Source organism: Trachemys scripta, chromosome 2 (assembly GCF_013100865.1).
Source record: "Trachemys scripta elegans isolate TJP31775 chromosome 2, CAS_Tse_1.0, whole genome shotgun sequence".
In the NCBI taxonomy this organism is placed as follows: Eukaryota; Metazoa; Chordata; order Testudines; family Emydidae; genus Trachemys; species Trachemys scripta.
The window spans coordinates 196,758,119-196,783,840 of NC_048299.1; the positions used below are offsets into that span (position 1 = coordinate 196,758,119).

The window sequence follows — 25,722 nt, forward strand, 5'->3', positions numbered from 1 at the left end:
GTGCTGCAGGCACCAGATTCCTTAAAGCTGCCTAATGCATCACAAGGCAGCAGCAGCTTAATATACTGCACTCTCTCACTGGCTGCACAGGTTGGACTACAAAAGCAACGAAGTGTTTTCAAAGTGCCAGAGATGTTTGTACCAACAATGCAGAACTGCCTCTGGCAAGATGTAGCTGACACACAAGAAAACAGTCTCTGTGCCAAAGAGCTTACACTCTGGCTCAGACCCATTTGAACATTTAAGTCCCACAGAGCACACCAGAGATTGTTTGCAGGGAACTCACAGAAGTCTCTCGCAAGAGAAACGAGCTCTTGGGAGAGATGTGAAGGAAGAGCAGGAAGTCACAGGATATGGGAAGGAGGCAAGATTGTTCCATGCAGAAAGATGGGGAGCATACAATGGGGTGATAAATAGGGAGACTTGGGTGAGTGCAGATGAGATGAAGGCAGGAGTGGAGCTGGGTAGGGCATTGCAGGTGAGAAGTCTGATCTTCATGCAGCAGGCACAGGGTGCAGCGTAAAGATCTGAAGAACTGATTGGCATGAGCAGAGTATCAGGGGAGGAAGGTGATTTTAGGAGTAGCACTTTGGCTGAGCTGAGGGGACGTAAGGAGAGAGGCAGTGAGGTCAGAGAGAAGTCTGCTGCAGTAGTCAAGGGAGATGATCACCAAGGCCGTAATCAAGGCATGTGTGTGTGGATAGGTGGGGGGGCATAGGGATGGAGAACAGAGAGGATTCAATGGCAGCCTGAGTGGGTGGAGGTAACGTGGGGGAGTAAAAGACAACATGGAATTTGTAAGCCTGAGTGGTGGTGAAGTCAGGGACAGAATGGGGAGATCTGCAGAAACTGACTGTAATGAATCTTATTTTCTTCTGTCCCCTGTAGGCCAAAGGGGATGGGAAGGTGAATTCCCTCAGACCTATAAAGTACTCTAAGATCCTCAGATTGCACTGCTCTAGGAGGGCTGGGTATTTGCATTCAGGAGTAGAGTCTGTGTTCCTGCCCCTTCCCCTCCTACTACCTGCCAACAACAGACAATTCTACTGAATCCTTAGCAATCTCATAAGCTTCAGGTTGAAGGGTTGTGGCACCATGCAGCCAATCAATTCCAAAATTTCAGGGAATATTTTATGCATCAATGTGCAAAACCTTATTGATTTTGGTGAAAATTGGAACACTGGAGAAGCCTGATTTCCACTGCTATGAGAGGAAAATCAGTACCAGTGTGTCTATTTGGTACTGCAGGAAACAGAATTTCTTATATGCTTAATATGTTATTCTCTATGATTGAGTGTACAAGCTCAGCCTATGAAAGCAACAAAGTGTGCAACCCTCTAGTAAAAATGCAGGGAAAAGAGATGATGTTGCGAAAGCATGAGGTAGTTGTGGGTACATAAGAATGGCCATACTGGGTCAGACCAGTGGTCCAACCAGCCCAGTATCCTGTCTTCTGATACATCTCTACCCCGATAATGTGACCCAATAGAACATGAATTCGAATATAACGCAGTAAAGCAGTTCTCGGGGGGGGAGGGGGGGGGGGGGGCTGTGCACTCCGGCGGATCAAAGCAAGTTCAATATAACGCGGCTTCACCTATAATGCGGTAAGATTTTTTGGCTCCCGAGGACAGCGTTATATTGGGGTAGAGGTGTATTAGCCAAAGCTAGATGCTTCAGAGGGAATGAACAGAACAGGCAATCATCGAGTGATCCATCCCCTGTCGTCCACTCCCAGTTTCTGGCAAACGCAGGCTAGGGACACTCAGAGCACGGGGTACATCCCTGATCATCCTCGCTAATAGCCACTGATGGACCTATCCTCCATGAACTTATCTAGTTCTTTTTTGAACCCAGTTATAGTTTTGGCCTTTACAACATCCCCTGGCAAACAAGTCCCACAGGTTGACTGTGTTTAGTGTGAAGAAGTACTTCCTATTGTTTGTTTTAAATCTGCTGCCTATTAATTTCATTGGGTGAACCCTGGTTCTTGTATAATGTGAAGGAGTAAACCACTGGTTCTCAACTGGTAGTCCGCATACCCAACTATGTCTAAGGAGTCCACGAAAGATTTAAAAAACGGACTGAACAGAATTCAACTGTATATACAGACAATAGATTCCTGAAGGGGTCTGCACCTCCATTCAAAATTTCCAAAGGGGTCCTCAAATGAAAAATGGTTGAGAACCACTGGAATAAATAATTTGTTATTCACTTGCTCCACACCATTCATGATTTTATAGACTGCTATCATATCCCCCCGTTAGTCCTTTCTTTTCCAAGACAAAAAGTCCCAGTCTTTTTAATCTCTCCTCATATGGAAGCTGTTCCATACCCCTAAACATTTTTGTTGTCCTTCTCTGTAACTTTTTTAAGTCTAATATATCCTTTTTGAGATGGGGTGACCAGAACTGCACATCATATTCAAAGTATAGGCAAACCATGGATTTATATAGAGGCATTATTGTATTTTCTGTCTTATTATCTATCCCTTTCCTAATAGTTCCCAATATTCTGTTAGTTTTTTTTGACTGCCATTGCACATTGAGCGGATGTTTTCAAAGAACTATCCACAATGATTCCAAGATCTCTTTCCTAAGTGGTAACAGCTAATTTAGACCCCATCGGTTTGTACATATAGTTGGGATTATGTTTTCCACTGTGCATTACTTTGTATTTCTCAACATTGAATTTAATCTGGCATTTTGTTGCCCAGTCACTCAGTTTTGTGAGATCCCTTTGCAACTCTTTGCAGTCTGCTTTGGACTTAACTATCTTGAGTAATTTTGTATTATCTGCAAATGTTGTCACGTCACTTTTACCCCTTGTTCCAGATCATTTATAAATATGCTGAACAGCATTGGTCCCAGTACGGACCCCTGGGGGACACCACTATTTACCTCTCTCCATTCTGAAAACTGACCCTTTATTCCTACCCTTTGTTTTCTGTCTTTTAACCAGTTACTGATCCACAAGAGGACCTTCCCTCTTATCCCAAGAGTGCTTACTTTGCTTAAGAGCCTTTGGTGAGGGACCTCATCAAAGGACTTCTGAAAGTCTAAGTACATTATATCCACTAGATTATCCTTGTCCACATGTTTGTTAACCTCCTCAAAGAATTCTAATAGATTGGTCAGGCATGATTTGCCTTTACAAAAGCCACATTGACTCCTCTCCCAACAAATTGTGTTCATCTGAGTGTCTGATAATTCTGTTCTTTACTATAGTTTCAACTAATCTGCCTAATACTGACATTAAGTTTACCAGCCTGTAATTGCAAGGATTGTGTCTGTAGCCTTTTAAAAATATTTAAAACATTAGCTATCCTACAGTCATATAGTACAGAAGCTGATTTAAATGACAGGTTAGATGCCACTTAGTAGTTCTGCAATTTCATCTTTGAGTTTCTTCAGAACTCTTTGGTGAATACCATCTGGTCCTAAGTATCAGAGGGGTAGCCGTGTTAGTTTGAATCTGTAAAAAGCAACAGAGGGTCCTGTGGCACCATTGAGACTAACAGAAGTATTGGGAGCATAAGCTTTCGTGGGTAAGAACCTCACTTCTTGCATCTGAAGAAGTGAGGTTCTTACCCACGAAAGCTTATGCTCCCAATACTTCTGTTAGTCTCAAAGGTGCCACAGGACCCTCTGTTGCTTTTTACATCTGATCCTAGTGATTTATTAATGTTTAATTTATCATTTGGTCCAAAACCTCCTCTACTGACACCCCAATCTGGGACAGTTCCTCAGATTTGTCACCTAAAAAGAATGGCTCTGGTGTACGCAATCTCCCTTATATCCTCTGCAGTGAAGAGAAGCCAAGTATTAATTTAGTTTCTCCGCAATGGCCTTATCTTCCTGGAGTGCTCCTTTAGCACCTCGATCGTCCAGTGGCCCCCCTGATTGTTTAGCAGGCTTCCTGCTTCTGATGTACTTGCACTTTTTTTTTTTTTTTTGCGCGCTGTTAGTTTTTGGGTATTCGGTCCTGGTTTGTAGTACTAAAAGAGCAGGATGCTCTCATGTGTAATTTGGTTTAAGACCCCACAAAGCCCAGGGCTGGCCCTGATCTACATAACATTGCGTTATATTTCCACTCAGCCAGTGATCAAAATAACTAAAATGTGCAATTTAAATATATACAGAATTTGGGAGAACATCTGAGAAGACAGAATTTTTTGTGTGTGCTAAGTAAAAGGAATTTTTTTTCATTAGGTATAGAGACTCAGTAAGGCCATGATCCTGTATTGTGTAGCTCATGGCAGACTGCTGCATTTGCAGAAAGCTTCATTGAACTCTGTATTGGTACAGAAGTCTACCTTTATGACATACAATGCAGGATCAGGACCCAATATAACATTAAAGTAGAATCACAACTGAATTAATTATTATACTTTCCTCAAAGTAAAATTATTTAGAAATTCTATTTATGGCTCCAAATATCCCTAGAGTTCAAGCAGCTAAAAAAAAAAAAATAGTGCTATAAAGTGAATGAGAGACTCCCATCAAAGGAAAACAAGAGTGGATTTGTAAAGAGACAATCTGAACGAGGAACAGCTAATATTATGGAGAAACAATAGCCTCTCCCTAAAGTTGCAAGCAGTTTTCCATTCAAAGGAAGATTCTGGCCCACCTCTACATTGTCCAAAATAGGTCCTTTGTGCTCGAAGTTTCATATGTTGTCTTTGATAAAGATACCAATCTTAGAAAAAAAAATAGATGTTTTTCACTTTCTGAGAATTCTAATGCTTTTTCTCAGGTTATCTTAAAAGCAATTTGACCTAGAAACTTCACATGTGTTTCATTCAAGAATACTTGTGATGTAGTGTACAAGCCTTGTTTGCAAGGGTCTTAAGGAGGAAAAATTGGGAAAAAATGCCCTAAATCAAAATTCTGGGTTAATGTACTCATTCCTGATGGACAGTTAAACTCCTCAGACTCTTTCATTTTTTTGGTATAACCTGTTGGATTAAAAGACTTTAAAAGATCCCCAGACTTTTCCTTCTAAAGTGTGCAGATTTCTTAAAGCCCACAGCCCGAAAAAAGTATTGAAACAAACATTTAAAGAATATGCATTCACAAATAGATAGTCTTCCATTTCTAACTTCCACAAAGTCTGCAAGTGTAGCCATAAAAAAAATGTTGGTGAAATTCTAACAAGCAGGAGTTAATGTTAATATTTGTAATCTAGGATATATCTTTCAAAGCCAAATAAGTCTCCTGATTTAAACTGAATAACTCTAGTTGGGAATTATTACACCACGACTCAGACCCAGTTTTATTATTATTAATTAACTAACAAAACGGACATAAATTGTATTATTTCCTTAACAGAGTACAAAACAGTCAAGTAAACCAAGTACATGCCAGTTGTAATATTTACTAGAAGTACTGGCATTCAAAAAATATCCAAAATGTCTGACTTTCTTGGTTTCCCACAGTTTACATGGAAACTGCTATTTGGACAACTGAGCAAATTTTCATTGCAATAAGCAGCAAATTGCAGCAAGTTCTCATGTTAGTATATAAAGGACTGTGGTGTATATTACTTCATGTACAGTACTGAAATTATACTGTGTTATTTCTAGTTTCATCTGCAGTATGAATGTGTGCAACATTTCTCTGAATTGTAAAACAGCAGTGTAAGGAATTTACTTCTAAAAGCAATGTTAATTTAAGTAAAAAAAAATTATATATATATATATATATATATATAGACTAGACTAAATGTATATATAGAGAAAGTTACATATATAAGTTTAAAATAGGGAAATGAACATTTTTCTGTATTCTTACCCTTTCAATACTGTGCTGTAAACGCAATTTCATCCTTACAACTTCCTGTTGTCTAAAAAGTTCTTTAAGTGGATCTGACAGTGATGGTGGTGGTGTAATCTAGGAAAAAATTGTTACAAATTTAAATTCAACATATAGTGTTTATCTGGACTGGCTTTATAATTGCAAACATGTATGTAAAAATAAAAGCACGAACAGAATATTTTTCACTGGAAAAGTACATCATCCAGCCCCAGGAACGTAACTGAATTCACAGATTTTTGTTGTAATCTATTAATTACACCACTGTGTAGCCTTTTATTAAATCACAGAATTAAAGATTAATTTAAAAAAAAGTTAAAATCTGTCCATCTGTGGTTAAGTGCAGTTTAAAATGGTTATAAAGAGTTCTAAAGGAAAGTAAATTATTTAAGCATTATTTGTTGTGTAGACAGTGCCTTTAGGACTGTATAAGACACACAAAAGAAGAAAGTCCCTATCCCAAGGATCTTGCAATTAGAACACACAAATGAGACAAAATGCACTGGAAAGTCCAAAGGAAATATTTATAGAAATGGTATTGATTTTGAATAATGGGTAGATGACTTCATTTTTAAAGTCCCACTCCTAGATAGCAAAACATTCAGATATATTTCCATGTGTGCTGTTTTGTACTATTATTTGTTTGAGGGCAATTGCACATGTTTATTATTATATGGGACTCTTCAGATTTAAATGAAGGAAATAAGCATTATATAGTTAACTAATCTGTACAACAAAACACTGTAAACATAATTGTTTGTGGTCATGATAGTAACCAGACAGCAAAATTAGAGTTGTCTGAGAGGTCATCAGAACCCTGAAACGTTTGTTAAAACTTTGTCCAAAGTGTTCTTGTTTTATATATTCCACATTTCCATATTTTTATTCTTTACCTAGCTTCTTACCAACAGTGCAGAATATTTCATAACTATTTGATAAATAGAAGAACACTTGATATTGCTCTGGATGGACTACTCAAAACTAGGTGAAATATTGTTTGCCATAACTGGTGTCTAGATAGCACAGCAGAAATACATTTATAGATGAATAATAATATCATCCCCTGTATATAAAACTAACAAATTGGTCTAATATCACACGTTGCTATTGATATGTTTGTGGCTTCTCTGAAATACAAGGTATTATACCTACCTCACACTAAACACGTTACATTAAGGATATTTTTGGCATTGTGAAAGAGTGATGTATCTATAAAGATTTATTTAATGATTGATATCCTGAAATAATTTTTACTATAGAATATGAAAATGAAGGCAGTCTCTTTTGGAAGCAGGGTTTATCATGGTAATGAACAAATCCCTTTTACTACTTCATATAAATATATATATACTGCCTGAAAGACTCATACCGCTAACATTATGGATCTACTTTTTATGAAAAAGCGTTTGGTCTCTGGACAGTTGAACAAAACATACAGCATTTGCAATTATGTTCAGCTCACAGACACATTTTTAAATAGGCTTAATGCATATCTCATCATAACTGTGGCTATCTATCTCTTATGATTAATTATAAAGGGGTAAAGGAGATCTTAAATCCTGCTTAATAAACAAGGGACATTCCAGACACTCAAAATTATGTTCTCTAACATACCAAGAATCTCACAGTAAATATAGTGAATTTTGAAACTCCCCAATATAGTCTGGCTTTATAATCTAAGATACTACAAATAAGTGCCATGGCATTCATGGAGGTATTTAAAAAATTTTTTTTTCTATATATTAGCATACAGAAAAAGACCCAAGAAGTGGAACTATTTTATATGGTCGATATAGAACAGTTATTTACCCAACAATAATTGTGGTTCTTCAAGATGTAGTCAGTGTGGATCTTACTATAGGGGCAATTGCACCTCATGCACATGATATCGGATACTTTTGAATAGCAGAATCTATCAGGCCACATATGGGCCCTCTGCCTCCTCGCTCTCCTGTGCAAGAGAGGCTGCAAATTTCCCTCAGTTCTCTTATAATTCAAAGCCTGTGTCAGCTGAGAACTCCAAAAGTGGGGATGGAGGGCAGGTCACAGGATCTATGCTGACAAAACATGAAGAATCACAGTTACTATAGGGTAAGTAACCATTCTTTCTTCTTCAAGTATGTGTAAGCGTGGATCCACTGTAGGTGACTTGCAAGCAGTATCCCTTTAGGATGGTGGTAATGAGGAGTTCGAACTGAATTCTGTCAAAAAGATTGAAGGACTGCTCTCTAGAATTTGCGGCTAAGTACAATGCATAATGTTTGACGATGTTACTCCACATCATCGCTTTGCAGATTTTAGCATATTTTTAAAGTAGACAGAGAATGTCGCTTGAGCTGTGGTGGAGTCTGTCTTGAAGTTCAGTGGGATAAGTACACCAGCCAACTGCTAACACATGACATATTGTTTATCTACAGTACTTATATATTCTCTGTGAGGAGATGGCCTGACCTTTAGAATAGCCATCAGAAATAAATGAGAAGCCAGTCTGAACAGTTTGGTTTGGACAGTGTAATAAAGTAAGGCTTTGGAAACATCCAAAGTATATAACTTCTCTCCTGGTATGGAGTGGGGCTTCGGGAACATGACTGTTAATCAACTGATTCAGGTAGAATTCTGAGACCTTGGGGATGAATTTATGGTGAGGTTTCAGCATCGATTTGTTCCTATGAAATGCTGTGTAAGGAGGTTCAGTCAATAGTGATTGAAGTTCACTCACTCTCCTGGCCAAGTTAATGGCAACTAGAAAGGTTGTCTTTGGAGTGAGATGATATAAGGAGCATTCTGAAAGGAGGTTTGAAGGGAGCCTCCATAAGCCTCAGAAAGATGATACTGCGGTCCCAGTAGGAGGAGGTGCTCTGACCGGTGGAAAAGCTTTGATACTGTCAGGTGAGAGGATGACTATACAGGCGGATAGCACTCTGAGATTGCTATAAGGTGAACCTTTATGAATCTGAATAAAAGGCCAGAATGTTTTAAGTACAACAAGTATTCAAGGATCTTCAGTATCATAGTCTGCACTAGGCCCAGGCTATATTAAGCTGTCCATACAGAGAATCTCTTCCATTTCTGCTCTGTATCAGGATCTCTAGGACCTGCGGGGAACAGTTTCTGTCCATGATTCTCACCCAACCAAAATCCACGTGCCTTCAGATGCAGTGACTTTAGGTCTGGATAGTATCTGACTGTGGTGTTGTGAAATCACATCTGGGCAGTCTGAGAGCTGGATAGGCAGTTGAATGGACAACTTTAGCAGGTCAGTCAAGTAAGACTGCCATGGCCAGTCAGGAGTTATGAGGATGATCGTGGCTCTGACTCATTTCATTTTAGATATTACTCTGGGGATCAGTGGAATCAGCAGAAAGAGATATAGGAGGTCTTGATTCCATTTTAGAAGAAAGGTGCCTAGTAGTTGTCTCAGGCTCATGACCCCTCTGGAACAAAAGTTCTGATACTTGGCATCCCTGGTGGCAAAACAGGCCTATCACAGGAGCCCCCCAAGGATGGAAGACTGTCTGCCAGGAAGTCCTCCAGATTGTAACTAAGTTCTGGGAAGTAAAGAGCCATTGGCGTTATCCCATGTTGGTGGCATCATGTCCAGAGCTTGATAGCTAGAAGGGTGATGCGCAAGTGCCTCCTTGCTTGTATACATAGTGCATTGTACATGTTTTGACATCAGGATCTGCACCATGGAATTTTGAAGAACAGGAAGGAATGCCATACAGATTAGCCTGATGGAAGTTTCATATCTTTTGTGGACCGGGTCCCTTGCACTTGTAGATGGTTCAGGTGGGCTGCCCAACCTGTCCCTGATATGTCCATCATTAATGTCATTGTCAAGGAAGGGCCAGAGAATGGTATTCCTCCTTTTACAGTCTTGGATTCTCGCTATTTATCTCAGTTTTGCAATTACTTGAGGTGGCACTAAGACCTTGTTCATCTGATACCTTGCCAGATAATACATTGACCTGAACTACAGTTGTAAAAACTGCAGATGAAGTCTGGCAAATGGTGTCACATAAATGCAGGCTCACATATGGCCTAACAGCCCAACATAAGTCCATACTGTCTTAGTCAGGTTCGATTCCATCTTGAGTAATAGCAACTGCAAAACCAGGAACCTGTCCTTGATCAGGTATCCTCTGGTCGACCTGGAGTCAATTACAGCTCCTATGAACTCTATCTGTGATGAAATACGAGACCATTTTTTGCAGTTCACCAGGAGGCCTAGCTGGGTGAAAGAGGGAATATTTTAGTCACACTATCTCCTGCTGGGATGGAATAGCCATTGATGATGATGTTTGTGTCCATTTATCAGACCAAGCCTGGTAGAAAGGGGCAAGGTGGTTCCTGAAGGTGGTGACAGAGTCTGGACTGGCTCCACTGTAACTCCCAACATTTGAGTCAAACATTCTGCATCTGGAAGAGGAGAATGATGGGAGTCTCCTGAGGCACCAAAGTCTTTTTCTTGGTGGGTACCTGGACTGTGAGTCCTATGAGTAGGATGGTGTTCTTTGCCTCTGTTGGAATTGATATTTGTATGGTTTTATCACAGATTTACCAGGTTGGTGCTATGCCCCAGCCTTCAGTCTCCTGGGAGTAATCCCTTTACTGTGCCAGATCACCAGGGTCCATCCATACAGCTTCAATGACTCTGTGATTCGGCCTTTGGGCTCCAGCACCCCCAGAGAGCTCCTACAGCAAATCCACCTTCTGAGGGAGCAGTGCAATTGAGTAAGTATTGCAGTGACAGAGAGCAGCCTTTTTGAAGCGAAGTAGCATTGATTAATCAGTTGGAATACAGCACCTGAGAGTCATCAGATTAGCATTAGGTTAGGGAAAAGCCAGGTTGAAGACAGCATCCATATTGGCTGAAGCAATGGCTATGCCAAGCCATGATTCTCTGAGGTCCATCTTCACTCCCTGTCCCTGTATGTGAGTCTCTAATCGCTGAATGAACCTTAAAAGAGAGTCCCCATGATACTTCATACCTTTGTTTCCAGTTGCAGTCTTTTTACAGAGAACCGAAGGAAGTAGCCTGCTCTTGGCTGTCCCACTCATTGTTAATGGACAAGTTCTTGGCTCTTCCATTGTCAATGTAGGGTCTTCCATTCACATGTGTGTAGATTCCAACGAGTTCTTGTTAATCTGGTTCCAATCAGGACATTTTACATAATTCAACCCCCATCCTTATCTCCCTTGTCCCAGGAAGGAGAATAACACCCCCCACACCCATGTCCCATCCAATGGGTGGCCATACAAAGTGGGTAGGTACCCTGAGTCTTATATATGGTTCATAAAAATATTACAAAATTCCAACATTCATCACAGACTCTCAAAAGGGAGCCAGTATGTAATTCTCTAATTATCTCAGAGTGGCCCTTGAGTTTTTAAGCAAATGGTGCTCTTCATCTGTTCTGTTGCTAAGAGTTCCATCTCTTCAAAGGGCAGTCCTTGATGGTGAACTGTACCTCCTTGGGAATGCTGGCTGCTAGCATCCATGAGGACAGTATCATGAAGACAGTTGTGGGCATTAATCTCATAGCTATATTGGATGCATCCATGGCCACTCGTAATGCCTTTCTGTGACCATCTGGCCCTCTTTTTTTTATGTCTTTTAGTTCTTCCCTATTCTCCTGGGCAATCTTGGACAAAAAGGGTGTGACTCCTTCCCAGGTGAGGAAGTTAAATTTTGTGAACGGGGCCCGACTGCAAACTATCTGGAGCTGTAATGAAGCAAAGGAATAGGCCTTGCACCTGAAGAGTTCTAGATACTTAGTATCTTTTTTCCTTTGGGGTGTCCTTTGTGGACCTGAATTTCTCTTGCACCATTGATAACACCAGAGTTCCTGGATTTGGTTAGAAATAGAAATGTCTGAAAACCTTTAGAGGCACCTGAGTATCTCTTTCCACTTGTTTGGATGTGGGAGGAAGAGTGGCCTGAGACAGAGTGCCTTCACTGGCTTGAGTATAACCCTGTTGGTTGGGAGTGGAATCCTGGCTAGGCATATGGAGTTCAGTATTGTTGGGGCTGGTGTCACTGACTCATCTGGCAACAATGATGATTCTTTGGGAGAGGACAGAGGTTATTGCTGTTCCTCTGTCACCTCAAGCTGCTCACAGAAACTGATGTCCTGCTTCATCATGTGTGGCCTGACTAATGACACCACTTGACATCCCAGCCATGCTTAATGTTTCATTCAAAACTTGATGGATAGAGTTCTGGATTTGTCAGTAAAAACCCTGAAAGAGCCTTTGGATACACCCCCCTTCACTTTTGTTGCTCTGTTTTTATGTTCTAGGGCTTCATCTGAACCAGGTGCACAGAAGGGAGCTGGTGACCTTTTAACAACCCAATTTCCCTTTTAAAATTCCTCCATTTTTCTACACCTCTTATTTCAGGGAGGTACCAGGCAATCATTGCAGTATAGCTAGTTAAATCTAAAACAAAGAAGTATTTAACAAAATCTTCCAGTGCTGCAAGCCTACAACACGGCTACCCCTCTGACACTTGAGAGTGAGAGCTCGCTTTCTTCCTTGATGTGTGAGAGGGGGATAAGCTCTGGGACATGTGTAATGATGCTCTCCAGTAAGGCCAATATGGCATGTTGTAAGGATACTGGCCAGGTCGAGGCAGGTCACCGCAGTGCCATTCACGTCTTGCTTGAGGGGAGGGTCCTAACTGAGAAGCCTCTGGTATCCTCCCTTAGGGTCACTTTCTGACGTATGGGAGAGGGGGGTCTCTGCTTGATGTCAGCAAAATCTAGTGCAGGGGTAGGCAACCTATGGCACGCGTGCCGAAGGCAGCACACGAGCTGACTTTCAGTGGCACTCACACTGCCCGGGTCCTGGCCACCGGTCCAGGGGGCTCTGCATTTAATTTTAAATGAAGCTTCTTAAACATTTTAAAATCCTTATTTACTTTACATACAACAATAGTTTAGTTATATATTATAGACTTATAGAAAGAGACCTTCTAAAAACATTAAAATGTATCACTGGCACACAAAACCTTAAATTAGAGTGAATAAATGAAGACTCGGCACACCACTTCTGAAAGGTTGCCAACCCCTGATCTAGTGGATTGGAAGTATTCTCTCTTGAAAGATGGTACCTTAGAACAGTGTAGCCTCTGAGCCAGGATATTTCAGCAAAGGACATCAGCTACTCCACTAGGATATATCTCCAGACCCCGATGGGCTTGGCCTGATGTCAGTGTCAAGTTGTCACTTGTGTGCGCCATACCAGCAACCTGTGTTGCATTTCCAGTCTTAGAAGCAGTGGATGACTTGCAGGCTTTATCTCTGGAGGACTGGTGTTTATGCTCTCCTTGCAAGATGATCCCATGTGGTGTTTGGAGCCATGCTTATGCTCTGTCCTGTCTCTCTGTTGCTTTTCAGTGCCAGGGCATAGGTATGAGAGCTATCAGTACTGAGGCTGGTGCCATCAGCACCAAGGCTGTCAGTGCCAGTATTGTTGTCATCCTCACTGATGCCTTTTTTCTCACCAGATCCCAGATCATGGTGCCTGCTTGAAGGCATGCTCAATAATGAGAATTTCTTTGGTTCTCATCTGGCAGTTATTGCTTCCTTAGGGTCAGAAGTGGTCCACATGGACTGTTTTAGCAGTAGTTTTTTCTTGAAGACCTGCCCACTGAGCACCAGTCCAGGATGTGGCTTTCCCCTAATCAGAATAGTCTTCAACTATGTCCGCCAGTGAGAGGGATGAGGCTGTCACAGGGTGGGTAGGGTTTGAATCCTGACAGTTCTGAGTATGCCAGAAAGTGTGGCAGTTAGCACAAAGTGCCTCATACTGCTGTACAGAGAACTTACTGGAAAGTTTCTCCTCTCTTTTCTTTGGAAACATCAAATTTTGGGGTTTCTGAAATAGTAATAGTTCTTAGAAGATTTGTGAAAAAATGAATTTTGAAGTTCTGAAGAAAGTACCACTCGCTGGGTTCTGTCTCACTGCCATGGGCAGTAAGAGGGAACTGAAGGAGGGTCGCAGTTGCTCTGCCCTTTATGCCCTTTCATGGCAGCATGAGGAGGCACAGCCCCAGACACACTACTCAAAAGACTTTGATCTCACATGCATGAGGTGCATGTGCACCTACAGTGGGAGCCACACTGACACAAACTCAATGAAGAACTTTGTGAATCTGGGCTGATTTTGCTTAGAGTATTTCTTACTGTGAGAAATTTTCCATGTACTTCATAGACAATATCCTTCTGGGATTTGGACTGGATTGTGTGCCTCCAGGGTAGTGGGTTTGAGTATGGCTGAGTCTATCAGTTTTTTTTTTTTTGCCAACAGCCTATCATCTCCTGTTTCATTATACAGAAATGACTATAGCCCCAGTCTTATGTCAGACACTTTACTGAAAAATGAAGCAGAAGATCTTTTTCTAAAATATAAGTATCTTCTGTAGTGGAGGAATAGTGACAGTTACAGGCAAAGTAAACTTGCTTTGTCTACAGATATTTTTATTCAAGTTTATCCAGTTATGCAAATTCTCTTTTAAAATAAAATAAAATGGACAAGTGTTCACACTATCTTGAACCTGAAGCTTTTACCTTTTTTAAACCCTCCCCCCGCAATTCACATACAATCATCACCACTACCCAAATTCACATACAATATGTAATTTCACAGTAAAAATAAAAATAGACAGCAAAGAAAAATATCCTGAAACCAAATTTAAATAAATTCCCCCACAACATACATGACAACTCTGCCTCTGTGAAAAACTGATATTGCACACGGGAAAAAGTTTATTTTTCATACCACTGAATACTGCTTTTTAAAAAAATGAATACTCAGCATATTGACTTTCATACGAATAACTAAAAGGGAAGAAAATGTTACTTCATCTAATATTTGTTAATAAATCTTCACTAGTCCACATTATCGGACTTCAGGTGCACTATAACTGCACATAAAGACTTCTTAAGAAGAATTTTAAACAAACAGCAGGTGGCACCATAAAACTGTGAATTAAAACAACTTCATTATTCAAAACTCAGGTGACACATTCTACAATGGATTTCATTCACATAACTTTTCCTATTACAGTGGTTAGCTATGGTTTGACAACGGAACATCTATTTTAAATAGCAACTGAAATCCCCCCCCCCCCGAGTAACAAAGAAATAAAGGATTAAATATACACTCTACAGACGATTTCCCCCCAACGCTCCAATGTCCAGCCTTTTCTTTTTTTTAAAAAACCTTCCTTTTGTTGAGCACTGGATATGACTATTTGGTGCCCAAAGACCACTCATAGGGTGGCTAGAGGATTGTGGCTGCTGCTGAGTAGTAAGTTAATTCCCTCTGCAATGTTCCCAGGAGCTACTGGCCTAGGAAGAAAGATTTGAACCTGAGTCTCGGTAGTGATGAGAAAAAACCATCTTTCTTTTTTTCCTGAATATATATCCTTTCAAGGTTTATCACGCATCCTGATTTGACTGGGTCCAGTCCCATTTTGAGCAACATCATCTACTGTGTAACCCAGGGCAGAGGAAACAAAACAAGTTTCTCTCTTAAAATTCAGGGTGTAATCCTGGCCGCACTGGGCATGCCTACAAAACATTCTAAATCCAGGATCTGACTCAGGTTTAAGCCCAAGCCCAGCTTCTGTTACACAGAATATAGTTTGACTCAGGCCAGGAACACTCTCTGAACTCGGGCGCTGCTGGGAGGGGCGGGTCAGAGACTGAGTCCCACTGTGATACAGATCAAAGCCCAGGCATTCTATAATGTTGACACAGCTCAAGTCCGGATTGCCAGACTCGAGTAGGAAGAGTCCACTAACGCTATCCCACAATCCCTTGGGGCTGCATTTCCTAGCCCTTCCATCCTAGTTGCTTCCCAGGAACCAGAACAACCTTCTGGTTCAAATGCAGCTGCTCAGCATTTAATCCTTCCATAAAGGCTGCTCAACTGGAAACACAGTTAACCCTCACGCATATTAGCATGGACAGCACTAAGAAGAATCACTGTATCGAGCATGCTGCTAGCTGGCCAGAGGAACACAGCCCTCTGGTGCCAAGTAAGCAAGATGTTCATCTTCAGCAAGAGCACAAGAAATGGTTCACGCTTCCATTTGGGTCACAAGAAGGTTCTCCATTGGTCACCAAATCCAGAGCTGGATTAACCTATCTCTGGGCCCTGACCTAGGCAAACATACACTTTTCCCAGCCTGGGAGACTCTTGGGGACGGAGGGGCATGTTGGAGAGCGAGCCTGTGCTGCATCTACTCTGCATTGGCAGCTCCTGTTCCATGGGGCTGTGCTTGTCTACCTGGCTCCAGGCATTGCAGCCTGGTGCCCAGGGTCGCAGTACTGCTCAGGTTTGGCATGGCCAGAGGTTGCACCAGGTCTCAATGCCCAGAGAAGGGAACTGGGCCTAGCCGCACAGGACAGATGCTGCCACTGTGGGGGGAGTGTGGGCAGGCTAGCTCTCCAACCCCCTGGCCCTCCCTCTTGGGGCCTCGTCTCCACCACAGGCTGGGATTAGGTTTGTGGTGCCAAAGCTGAGGGTGCATATATGTAATGGTGGGTTGCAAAGAAAGAAAAAATGCAGTTCATTGATTGCCTTAGTAAAAAGTTTGGGAAGCGCTGCCCTAAGCTATAGGATGTTTGATGTGTCTGTGTCTGACTGACACACAGAGAAAACATGTTGTCAGAAGTCCTCTGCAGACTGCAGTCCATCACACAAACTGTTATGAGGGTGAAAGAGTTGACAGTGGTGGCTTCATGTTGATATATTTATAGATAATGTTAAAATCATAAAAATGAAAATAAGGTGGTGTACTTCTAAATAGCATATATGGATTAATGTGAGGCAAAATTCAGATCCAAAGAGGTTATATATTTTTGCCTAAAGGGACCCTTAGTCTCAAAGAACTGTTTGGTGAATTATAACAACTATGTATGGTCTTGGGGAAAGACAGGTTTTGCACAAGAGCATTAAAGTCACCACAGGGAATTGCCTTGCATACTCCCTGAGATAGAACAGAAGGCTCTTTATCCTCATCCTCCAAATTACAGTTAGCCATCTACCTGTTTATGTCTGTGTCTGGAATCCAATACAAGAGTAAAGACAACAGGCACAAATTAAGAAAAAAAAAAGAAAAAAAAAAAAAAAAAAGGTAGCCAGCCTCAGGAAAATCTGGCCATAACTTTCTACAAATGTTATCAGGAAATATAACTATGATTTCAGAGATTCTTACAGCTGAAGTCTTTAATTTTTTTTTTTTACTTCTCTGGGCAATGGGTGTAATCTGCCTATATTTGGGTCTCTCAAACCTTCATAGAAATAAATTTGGTAAACTATGCTTCTCATCTCACATTAAGGACATTAATGGTATTCAATTCTTCGTACTTTTTGGTACAATCTCTAATTATTTGTATAAACTACATAATCAGTAGAGTTTGACATTAGCAAAATAATTATATGTAGCTATTACAAATATTTCTCTTATTCAAAGGAACTATGAAGGACTTCGAATCAACAGCAACCACATTTTTGGCAACTATTTTTTACTTATTTAGTGCCCTTAATCTAAGTATCTCAAAGTGAAAGGCAAGAAGTATTATAAGTAAATTGACAGAGAGATTAAGCATAACATTTTCAGAACTGCTTAAATTATTTAGGAATCTAAGTCCCATTGACTTTCAACTCTAACAAATAGCTTAAAACATTGAAGTAATGGTTAAATTACTGGCACTGTCAGGTTAAAAATAATATTTAAAGTTACTTAATTTGTTAAAACTGATAAAATTCTAAGAATCTTAACTTACTTTAAAAAAGGGAGGGGGAGGGAGAGAACTGAGGTCCTCAAAAAAGAAAATATAATTTTAGCATTGATTTCACTTAGCAGGACTTTTAAACTGGAGAATGCTTTTAAGTATCAGAAACATTTTTTCTGTATATCTTTTACATACATCTTCCACACATTATTGTCTATCTTCTATTATGGTGACTGCTGTGATACCACTGCTCATTGCTTATGCAGAGGAAACCATGTGCACTCAGGGGCAGTACCACAATACCATTAGTCAACATCGGTCAGCTTATGTTTTTCAGCAAATGTTCTCTGCCCAACATACCAGAACCAGGGATAAAATTTTCAAATGTGCCCAAGTGAACTGACAAGAATATGAAAGATATACAGTGAGCTGAAAACATGCCATTCGTTGAATACACACCAAAAGATCTGGTTACTTACAGTTGGAATGCATATCTTGCTCAAGGGGTTGCCATCCAGTAGATATGATCCATTGAAGGTCACATATTCATCATAATACTGAGGTGCCTGAGGAATAACGCTACACAATAATTTACGTTTCTCTTCTATTTTTCTCCTTATATGCAAGTATTCAAAATATGGATTTGCTCTCTCTGAACTGTATGGCTGAATCTCTTCGAGTTTCAGAGAATCTACAATAGCTGCCAGAGACTGCTGGGTTTTCTCCTTAGCTTGCAGTAAAGAGGGATTCACTTGTACAGGCTGAGGCACACGTGACACCTTTCTTTTGCGTGGATGGTGTACTTGAGCATCATCTTCCTCAATTAATCTTATCCTTCCTTTTATAGATGCAGCGGACTCAGAGTCTTTTTCTGATGTTTGTGTGCAACCAACAGAATTCTGTTTACTCTGACTAGCAAGCATATTTGCTCTATTTCTAGTAATTCTTTGAGAAACTTCTTGTTGTTCCGTTTTATGATCCTCAACAGTTTCTTCTACTTCTAGTTTAACTGTCTGACTGTATTTATGTACTATTTCTTGTGCAGTTTGCTGTGAATTATCTTCCAAATTAGACAATGGGTACTGTGGCGGGTCATGTGTTGAAATATTTTCTCCGCCATCTACAGTGCAATTATTTTTATTAACCGATTCATTTAGAATTCCTTTTTGTATTCCTGCATTTAGTTCACATAGATCAATGTCAGCTCTACTATTATCTAACTGTGCTGAAACCAAATTTTCTAGTTGGGCTTTTTCATTTTGGATTTCTTGAGTGTTAGCTGTGCTACTATCTACTTCATCAGCATGAGAATTCTTGTAAATAATTTTACTCAACGCATAAGAATTTGTATTTAGTTGTGAACAAGCATCATCTGCAGTAAAATCCTTTTCTGACAGTAATGTAGATAGAGTATTAGCTCTTCCAAAATTCTGTGAAATATCCTTAGTGACGCTTTCAGGATATACAGTGATAAGCACATTGGCCTTTTTAATATTTGATGGGAACAAAGTGTTTTCAGCTTCTCTTGTATTATTGGTGTCTGTGTCCAAAACAGAACTGATAGTTTGAACTAGATTTTGTTGCTGTTGTACAAATATTGGCTCTTGATTGCTAATACCTGGTAAAGATATGTGTTTAGACATACACTCTATATCTGGGAGTGGCTGGATATGCAAAGAGCAGGGTGACTGTGAAGGCAAAAATGATGTAGATTCCGGAAAACTGGAATTTCCTACCATTTCAGTGTGTTGAGGTAAAAATTCAGACAGTTTCTGCTCTTTTAATGTCCTGTTTTCAGAATCATGCAATGCTATGACAGTACTAGTATCTTGCTCTGACATTCCATAACCTGAGCAGTTGGATCCATTACTTAATGAATTAAGTCTGTCAAAAGGCACATCCCATGTTTTAGTTAGCTGATTCAGACCACTCTGACTATATGGCTCTAGATGCATATGAATTTCTTCGGAAGGGCTCAACTGAGCAGTATTTTTAACAATATTTGTATCCAGTGTAACATGCTTGTTGCTACCAGTTTTAGTTGGAGAAGATGTAAAATTGGAATGTAAACCAGACATACTATTTTGAAAATCCCTTTCAGGCAAACTACAAGAAGATACTTCTGGTCTGGGAGAAGTGCAAGTATGACTTGGAACTGTTAGTAGAGCACTCTGACTATTTTCTTCAGATGTTCGAGGCTGTTTTGTGTGTTCAGAAATAACACTAGGCATACTGCATCTTCGCACTTCTACAACAGGTCTACAGTCATTTAAAACCACTTTAACATCTTCAACAGAAGCTGATCTAATGTAGGCTGGTGGAAGTCTGTTTGCAAAAGGAGGTTTAATGCGCTCTGGCAACTCTGCTAGGCTATCAGTCTCCCTTTCAAGAAGGGCCGGAGATTTGGCCAAAAATGGTGACTGTGAAAAGGACATTTGGGAATCAGAACCTTCTAGCATAAAGTCTGAATCATATTCAATTATGGGTCTTGGAGTAGTTACTGTAGTATGGCAAGAATCTTCTGAACTAGCAACTGAAACCATTGACACTGACCTGGAGCTTAGACCTGTCTTTTCACTTTCTGATCTAGGAGATCTATTTAAGTTGTTATCTAAAACTAATAATGACTTTCCAGAATTTGTTAAGTTCTTTATGTCTACAGATTGGGACCTACTACTTGTAGCATCTTTCAGCTGCTTCTCTTTCATGTAAATGTCTGACAATTCTGAGCTTTTTGAACGAATCAGCTCTTTGTTTTTTGATTCAGTTAGTAAATGTTTTGTTTTCTCTTTATCTTTTATCTTGTTAAGTTCTAAACAGGACCGATTCCTTAATCTTTCCTTCTCTTTTTGTTTTATTTTTTCTTTATGTTTCCTATGCCATTGTTCAATTTCCAGATCTTTAAGGCTAAGCATTCTTTCGAAACTAGTTTGCATTAAATCATCATTCACTAATCTCTTTTCTTTAGGTCGAGTATCTTTTGGTGTTGATGATGGCTTAGGCTTAAGTTTTTCAGATTCAAGTTTTAGTTTAGGAAAATTATTTTGTTGCATTTTATCTTTGTGTTTGTCTCGTTCTTTGTATCGATCTATGTCTTTATCCTTTTTATCTTTCTCTCTACCATCTGGAGTTTTCAGCAATTCATCTTTTGGTTTCTCTTTCAAGGACAATAATTTTTCATGCAATGCTTTACTATCTGTAATATTACATTTCCTCTCTTCTTGCATGTGCTTTGAGTTTGCTACTGTTAAGCTGTCTTTATCTCTGGACTTTTCCTTTTTCTCAGCCTCCTTTTCTTTGTCTTTATTTTTGCCTTTTTCTAGTTTACTATACTCACTTTCTTTTTCTGATAGTTTGATCTTTCTCTCAATGCAATATTTTTCTTTGCTTTCAGGCAAGTGTCTGTCTTTGTCAATCTTTTCTTTGTCATGTTTTTTATCAACTTTTTCTTTGTTTCTTTCTTTGTCATCAAGTTTTTTAATAGTACTAACATTTTTTATCTTATCATTTTCTTTATGACATTTATCTACTTGCTGGGAATTTGTCTTTTCCTTTGCTTTTTCTATACTTTCATTTAGCTCTGCTTTCTCTGGCTTATAGTCATGTTTTATCTTTTTCTCTTTATCTACATTTTTTCTTTCTACCTTCTCAATGTCCTTTTCTTTAACTGAGGTTCGCCTCTCAGCTTTTTCTCTGATGTTTTTTTCCTGCTTTTCAGTATCTGCTTCTTTTTCTACTAAATGCATACTAGCTGGCTCATCTTTAGTACCTACAGCTGAACAGAACAATTCTGTTTCTTTATCTGTGAACATGTTCTCTTTTTCTTCTTTTGTATCTTTCACTTTTTCATCCTTAAATAATTTCTCATTTTCCTTTCGGTTTTTTTCTTTTTCTTTCTCATCTTTAAAACTTCTCTCTTTCTGGACGTGTTTCTCTTTTACTGATTTATCTTCTTTCACCATAGTTTTTTCCAGCTTTGATTTTCTCTCTGAGGGAAGAGATTCATGGTCCATATTTAACAACGTATCTTCAGTTTCATCACTTTTAAAAAAGTTCTCTTTCCAAAATTCTCTATCAAACTCAATATTTCTTTGTACCTCTTTAGCACTATCTTTGTGTTTGTGTTTTTCCTTTTCCCCATCCTGTTCTTTTTTGTGCTTGTCCTTTTCTCTTTCTTTATGCTTCAGTTTATGCTTTTTAAGCGTTTTACCTTCCTTGTCAGTTTTTTTCAGCGTACATTCTGAATTCTCAAATGCTGAACTATTTTCTTCCTCTTTAATTTTAGGACTAGATTTTTCACTCAATTCTAAGTGCAAATCTTTCTGATGCTTGCTTTTTTCTTTGTGTTTGCAAGATTTGCCACTAGAACTTTCCACTAGATATTCAGAATCTGTATTATGATCATACCTAACTACTTCAGATTGTAATGATATTTCAGAACCTCCTGGTGATAAGCATGTTTTAGTGTTTTCTTGCTTTAGTGGTGTTGACTGCTTTTCACTTAATCCATAGGGATGTTTAGGAGATTTGCTAGCAGTAATATGAAATAAGGGTAATGAAGAATCTTCTTTTGGGCTAAAAGATTTTTTAAACATCTCCTCCTCTCTAGCTTTGTCTAAAGAATCTAGTCCAGAACTAACTAAATTTGTCACTCTACTATTTTCCTTTTCTTGCTTTAGTTCTTGATTCTCTTTATTTTTGCTCTGATTTTTTAGCTTCCTTTTAACTTTTCCTTTTTGCTTGTGGTCGTTTGAGACAATATATTCTTTTTTCATTCTTATATCAGAGTTTGGAGTTTCTGAACAAGGAGGAGAGACAATCTTTTTGTCTTGAAGAATTTCTTCATCTGAACTTTCAGAACTTGAGTACAAAACTCTAGACGGTTTCTGTTTTTTACTTTTAAATGATTTTGGAAAAACAACTTTTTCCTGTTTCACAAATAAATTATTTTCTATTTCAGACTCATCCTCTTTTCTTAGATCCTTTCTAAGAATACGTTTGTCATCAATCATTTTTATTTCATCTTCCTCATCATCTTTAAACTCATATTCATCAAGAGCAGTTGAAAGTGGTGCCTTACTAGGGACCATCTGCTTGCTGTCAATGACTAGAGATTCTTTTTCTGCTTCAGAATCAACATTCCCATCTACACTGGAAGGATTTACAGATGGAGCTTCTTCAAAATCTAGATTGAGAAAACAAAAACAAAGAAAATAATGATGGAGATATTGACAACTCTGAATCATATTATAAATATTATGGACATGTATGGATAAATCATTAATTAATTACAGAGGTAAAATCTTCACATGACAAAATATAAAAGTTTACTGTTACACAATAGTTTTATAAAAGACAGCATAAAATATCACATATTCGAGAATTCACCAGTACTATTACAATATTGTCTTATACGCTATACTTCAAAAGCCAGAGGTTTTAAAGTAGTAGTCTGACCTAACCAGACATCTTTTACACATACAAACTTAAAACCGAACAATAAACTTTTTTTTGCATCCAATAAGATTAACTACAGTAAATGTATTTACAGCTTTCAAATTCACAAAACAAATGTGAAAAAACAAAGAGCAAGAGTATGACTGAGGTGGGGCGACTGCCCCACACCCAGAGAGAGTGGGCTGTGACAGGCCTAGGCGCCTGCGTAGATGCGCGGCCAATCAGGGAAGGGCTTACTGGGAGCCAATCAGAAGGCAGATTGGGGCCAGCCAATCAGGGCCCGGCTCAGCCACATAAAAGGCTGCTCAGAGTGAGAGCAGTCAGTCTGTCCCAGGCCTTCAGAGGGGAAGGTCTGTATCCAGAGCTGCGAGGCCAGCACCGCGGACAGCGCAGTGTAGGCCAGCTGGAGAGAGTAGGAGAAGGCCCTACTCCATAGCCTGCCAGGCGGCAGGCCTGGGAGGAGGAGGCCTAGTGTAGAGAAGGGCTGTTGGGGAAGCGGTCCAGAGGGATAGTCAGAGGAGGAAGGAGAAGGAGGACAGCGAGACTGTCGCCCGAGGGCCTCTGGACCGGGACTCAGTAGTGGGCGGGCCTGAGTCCCCCCCCCCCTTTTTCTCCCCCTTTGTTTGCTGTGGTGCCCTGCGCACAGCCATAGGCTACAGGGAGCGGCCAGCCAGAACCACGCCAGGTCCTGGACTGTGAGGATCAGGCTTGAAGGGGTGGGTCTGTTGTTTACACCACCCCCCTCCCCCGGAAGGGGGTGTGAATGGACAAAGGGACACTGTCGGAGGACAGTGCTCCAGAAGAGGACGCCGAATGTTGAGAGCAACGCAAGTCCGTGCACCCCACAAAGGCGAGACGAAGGCGGGACGCCACCCGAAGAGGGCGCTCTACTGGCTCAAACTAATTCCTGTACTAGTTTCTGTACATCATATAACAAGCAGTATATTAGTTTGTGACTTGTCAAAATCAGGATTACATTACTTTATATTTTCTACAGTTAAGTGAGTAAAATGTGATACAGTGTTTTTCATGCATTAGTTTTTCACCTCTTGTGAACTAGGACCAAGTTCTGATTCAATTCAGTAAGTAAGAATTTGTAAGTCTTATCTCAGTTTATCACAAAATTGCCACTTATGGCTTGTCTACACGTGGGGTTTAGTCTGCAGTAACACAAGTTTGTCTGGTGTGAAAATGCCTACATACACACAACGTAATTCATTACAGTGCCCTAACTCTGCAATCACCGGAATCCTCTTTCAAGCTGTGCTAAGTTTGATACAACTTGAGGTAGTGCAGGCTATTGTTCATTTGCATGCAATGCTGCCACACACTACTTTGTCAGTCCTCCAACTGCTATCCCAAACTGCTTTGTGTGTTTGTTACTGATCTGTCTGTCTGCCTGTGTGCTTTCCCCTGCTCTGGGATCAAGCTGACCAGATGTCTCCCTCCCCTGCTTAAAAACTGTCATAGGGCCAGAATCTGCCTATTTGCTCTTGGATTCAAATATATCAGCATCGCTGCATATTACTCCAGAAGCATTACAACAAGCCTCGAGCAGCTGCTTGGAGCTGTGCAAAGAGCCTAGATCTCTTCGCCATCTCGGGAGAAGCATTGATGCAGCAAGCTCTTGTGGCCAGTCAACAAATAAAGACGTGTTTGTGGACATTGCTATGCAGATGTCTTCAAAGTGTCACAACCAGGATGCTGACCAGTGCCAGACCAAAAGCAACAGCTCAGGAGGGCTTTCATTAAAACCAGGGATGCCAGAAAACAGTCGAGACAGAATATAATCTGTCCTTTTTTTGAGAAGCTGGACAGGATTTTGAGCAATGACAGCATTACTGAACCCAAGGAGGGTTGTATGTAGCCTGCTGTGCCCCTCCCCTCCCAACCTATGCCGATGACACGCAGCAAGAATCTTTAGAGGAGGAACATGAGGAGGGCAGTAAAGAGCTCTCCCCGCAAAGCTAGGATGTGTCTGGGACTCAAGACCTTGAAACCAACTGTGTAAGAAGCAAGTCCAATTCCCAGCCAGATACCCAGGCTGAGATTAAGGAGGCAGATCCTAGAGAGGGAGCCTTAGCATGTAAGTATCTGTCTTTACAGCATATTATTATATTCTGCTGTCCTAGCTTCTGTTCCCAGTGTCCCATGACCACAACCATTTTTGGCAGATTTGAGCTAGGAGCTTCTCTGAGGCCTGGTCTACACTACGAGTTTAGGTCGAATTTAGCACAGTTAAATCAAATTAACCCTGCACCCATCCACACAACGAAGCCATTTACTTAAACATAAAGGGCCCTTAAAATCGATTTCTGTACTCCTCCCCGACGAGGGGAGTAGCGCTGAAATCGACATTGCCGGTTCGAATCAGGGTTAGTGTGGACGCAATTCAACAGTATTGGCCTCTGGGAGCTATCCCACAGTGGACTATTGTGACCGCTCTGGACAGCAATCTGAACTCGGATGCACTGGCCAGGTAGACAGGAAAAGCGCTATGAACTTTTGAATTTCATTTCCTGTTTGCCCAGCATGGAGAGCACAGGTGAGAGAGACATGCAGAGCTCATCAGCACAGGTAACCATGCAGTCCGAGAATCGAAAAAGAGCTCCAGCATGGACTGTATGGGAGGTACTGGATCTGATAGCTATATGGGGAGACAATTCCGTGCTAGCAGAACTACGTTCCAAAGACAAAATGCC

General features: G+C 40.3%; 1 protein-coding gene and 1 long non-coding RNA gene across 3 annotated transcripts in view; one reads left to right on the forward strand and one right to left on the reverse strand.

Annotated features, from left to right (window-relative positions):
- The window catches only part of LOC117873353, a 62,432-nt gene that overhangs the window by 15,149 nt on the left and 21,561 nt on the right, over window positions 1-25,722 (forward strand). The gene's annotated exons all lie outside the window — the stretch shown is intronic.
- ANKRD12 (ankyrin repeat domain 12) overlaps window positions 1-25,722 on the reverse strand; it is a 118,021-nt gene that overhangs the window by 6,569 nt on the left and 85,730 nt on the right. For both annotated transcript variants that reach the window (XM_034762616.1, XM_034762615.1), the window contains 2 exons: window positions 18,043-22,748; window positions 5,793-5,891 (listed from right to left, as the gene is read on the reverse strand). In XM_034762616.1, the coding sequence (XP_034618507.1) occupies window positions 5,793-5,891; window positions 18,043-22,748 (4,805 nt within the window). The remainder of the gene's footprint in view (window positions 1-5,792; window positions 5,892-18,042; window positions 22,749-25,722) is intronic.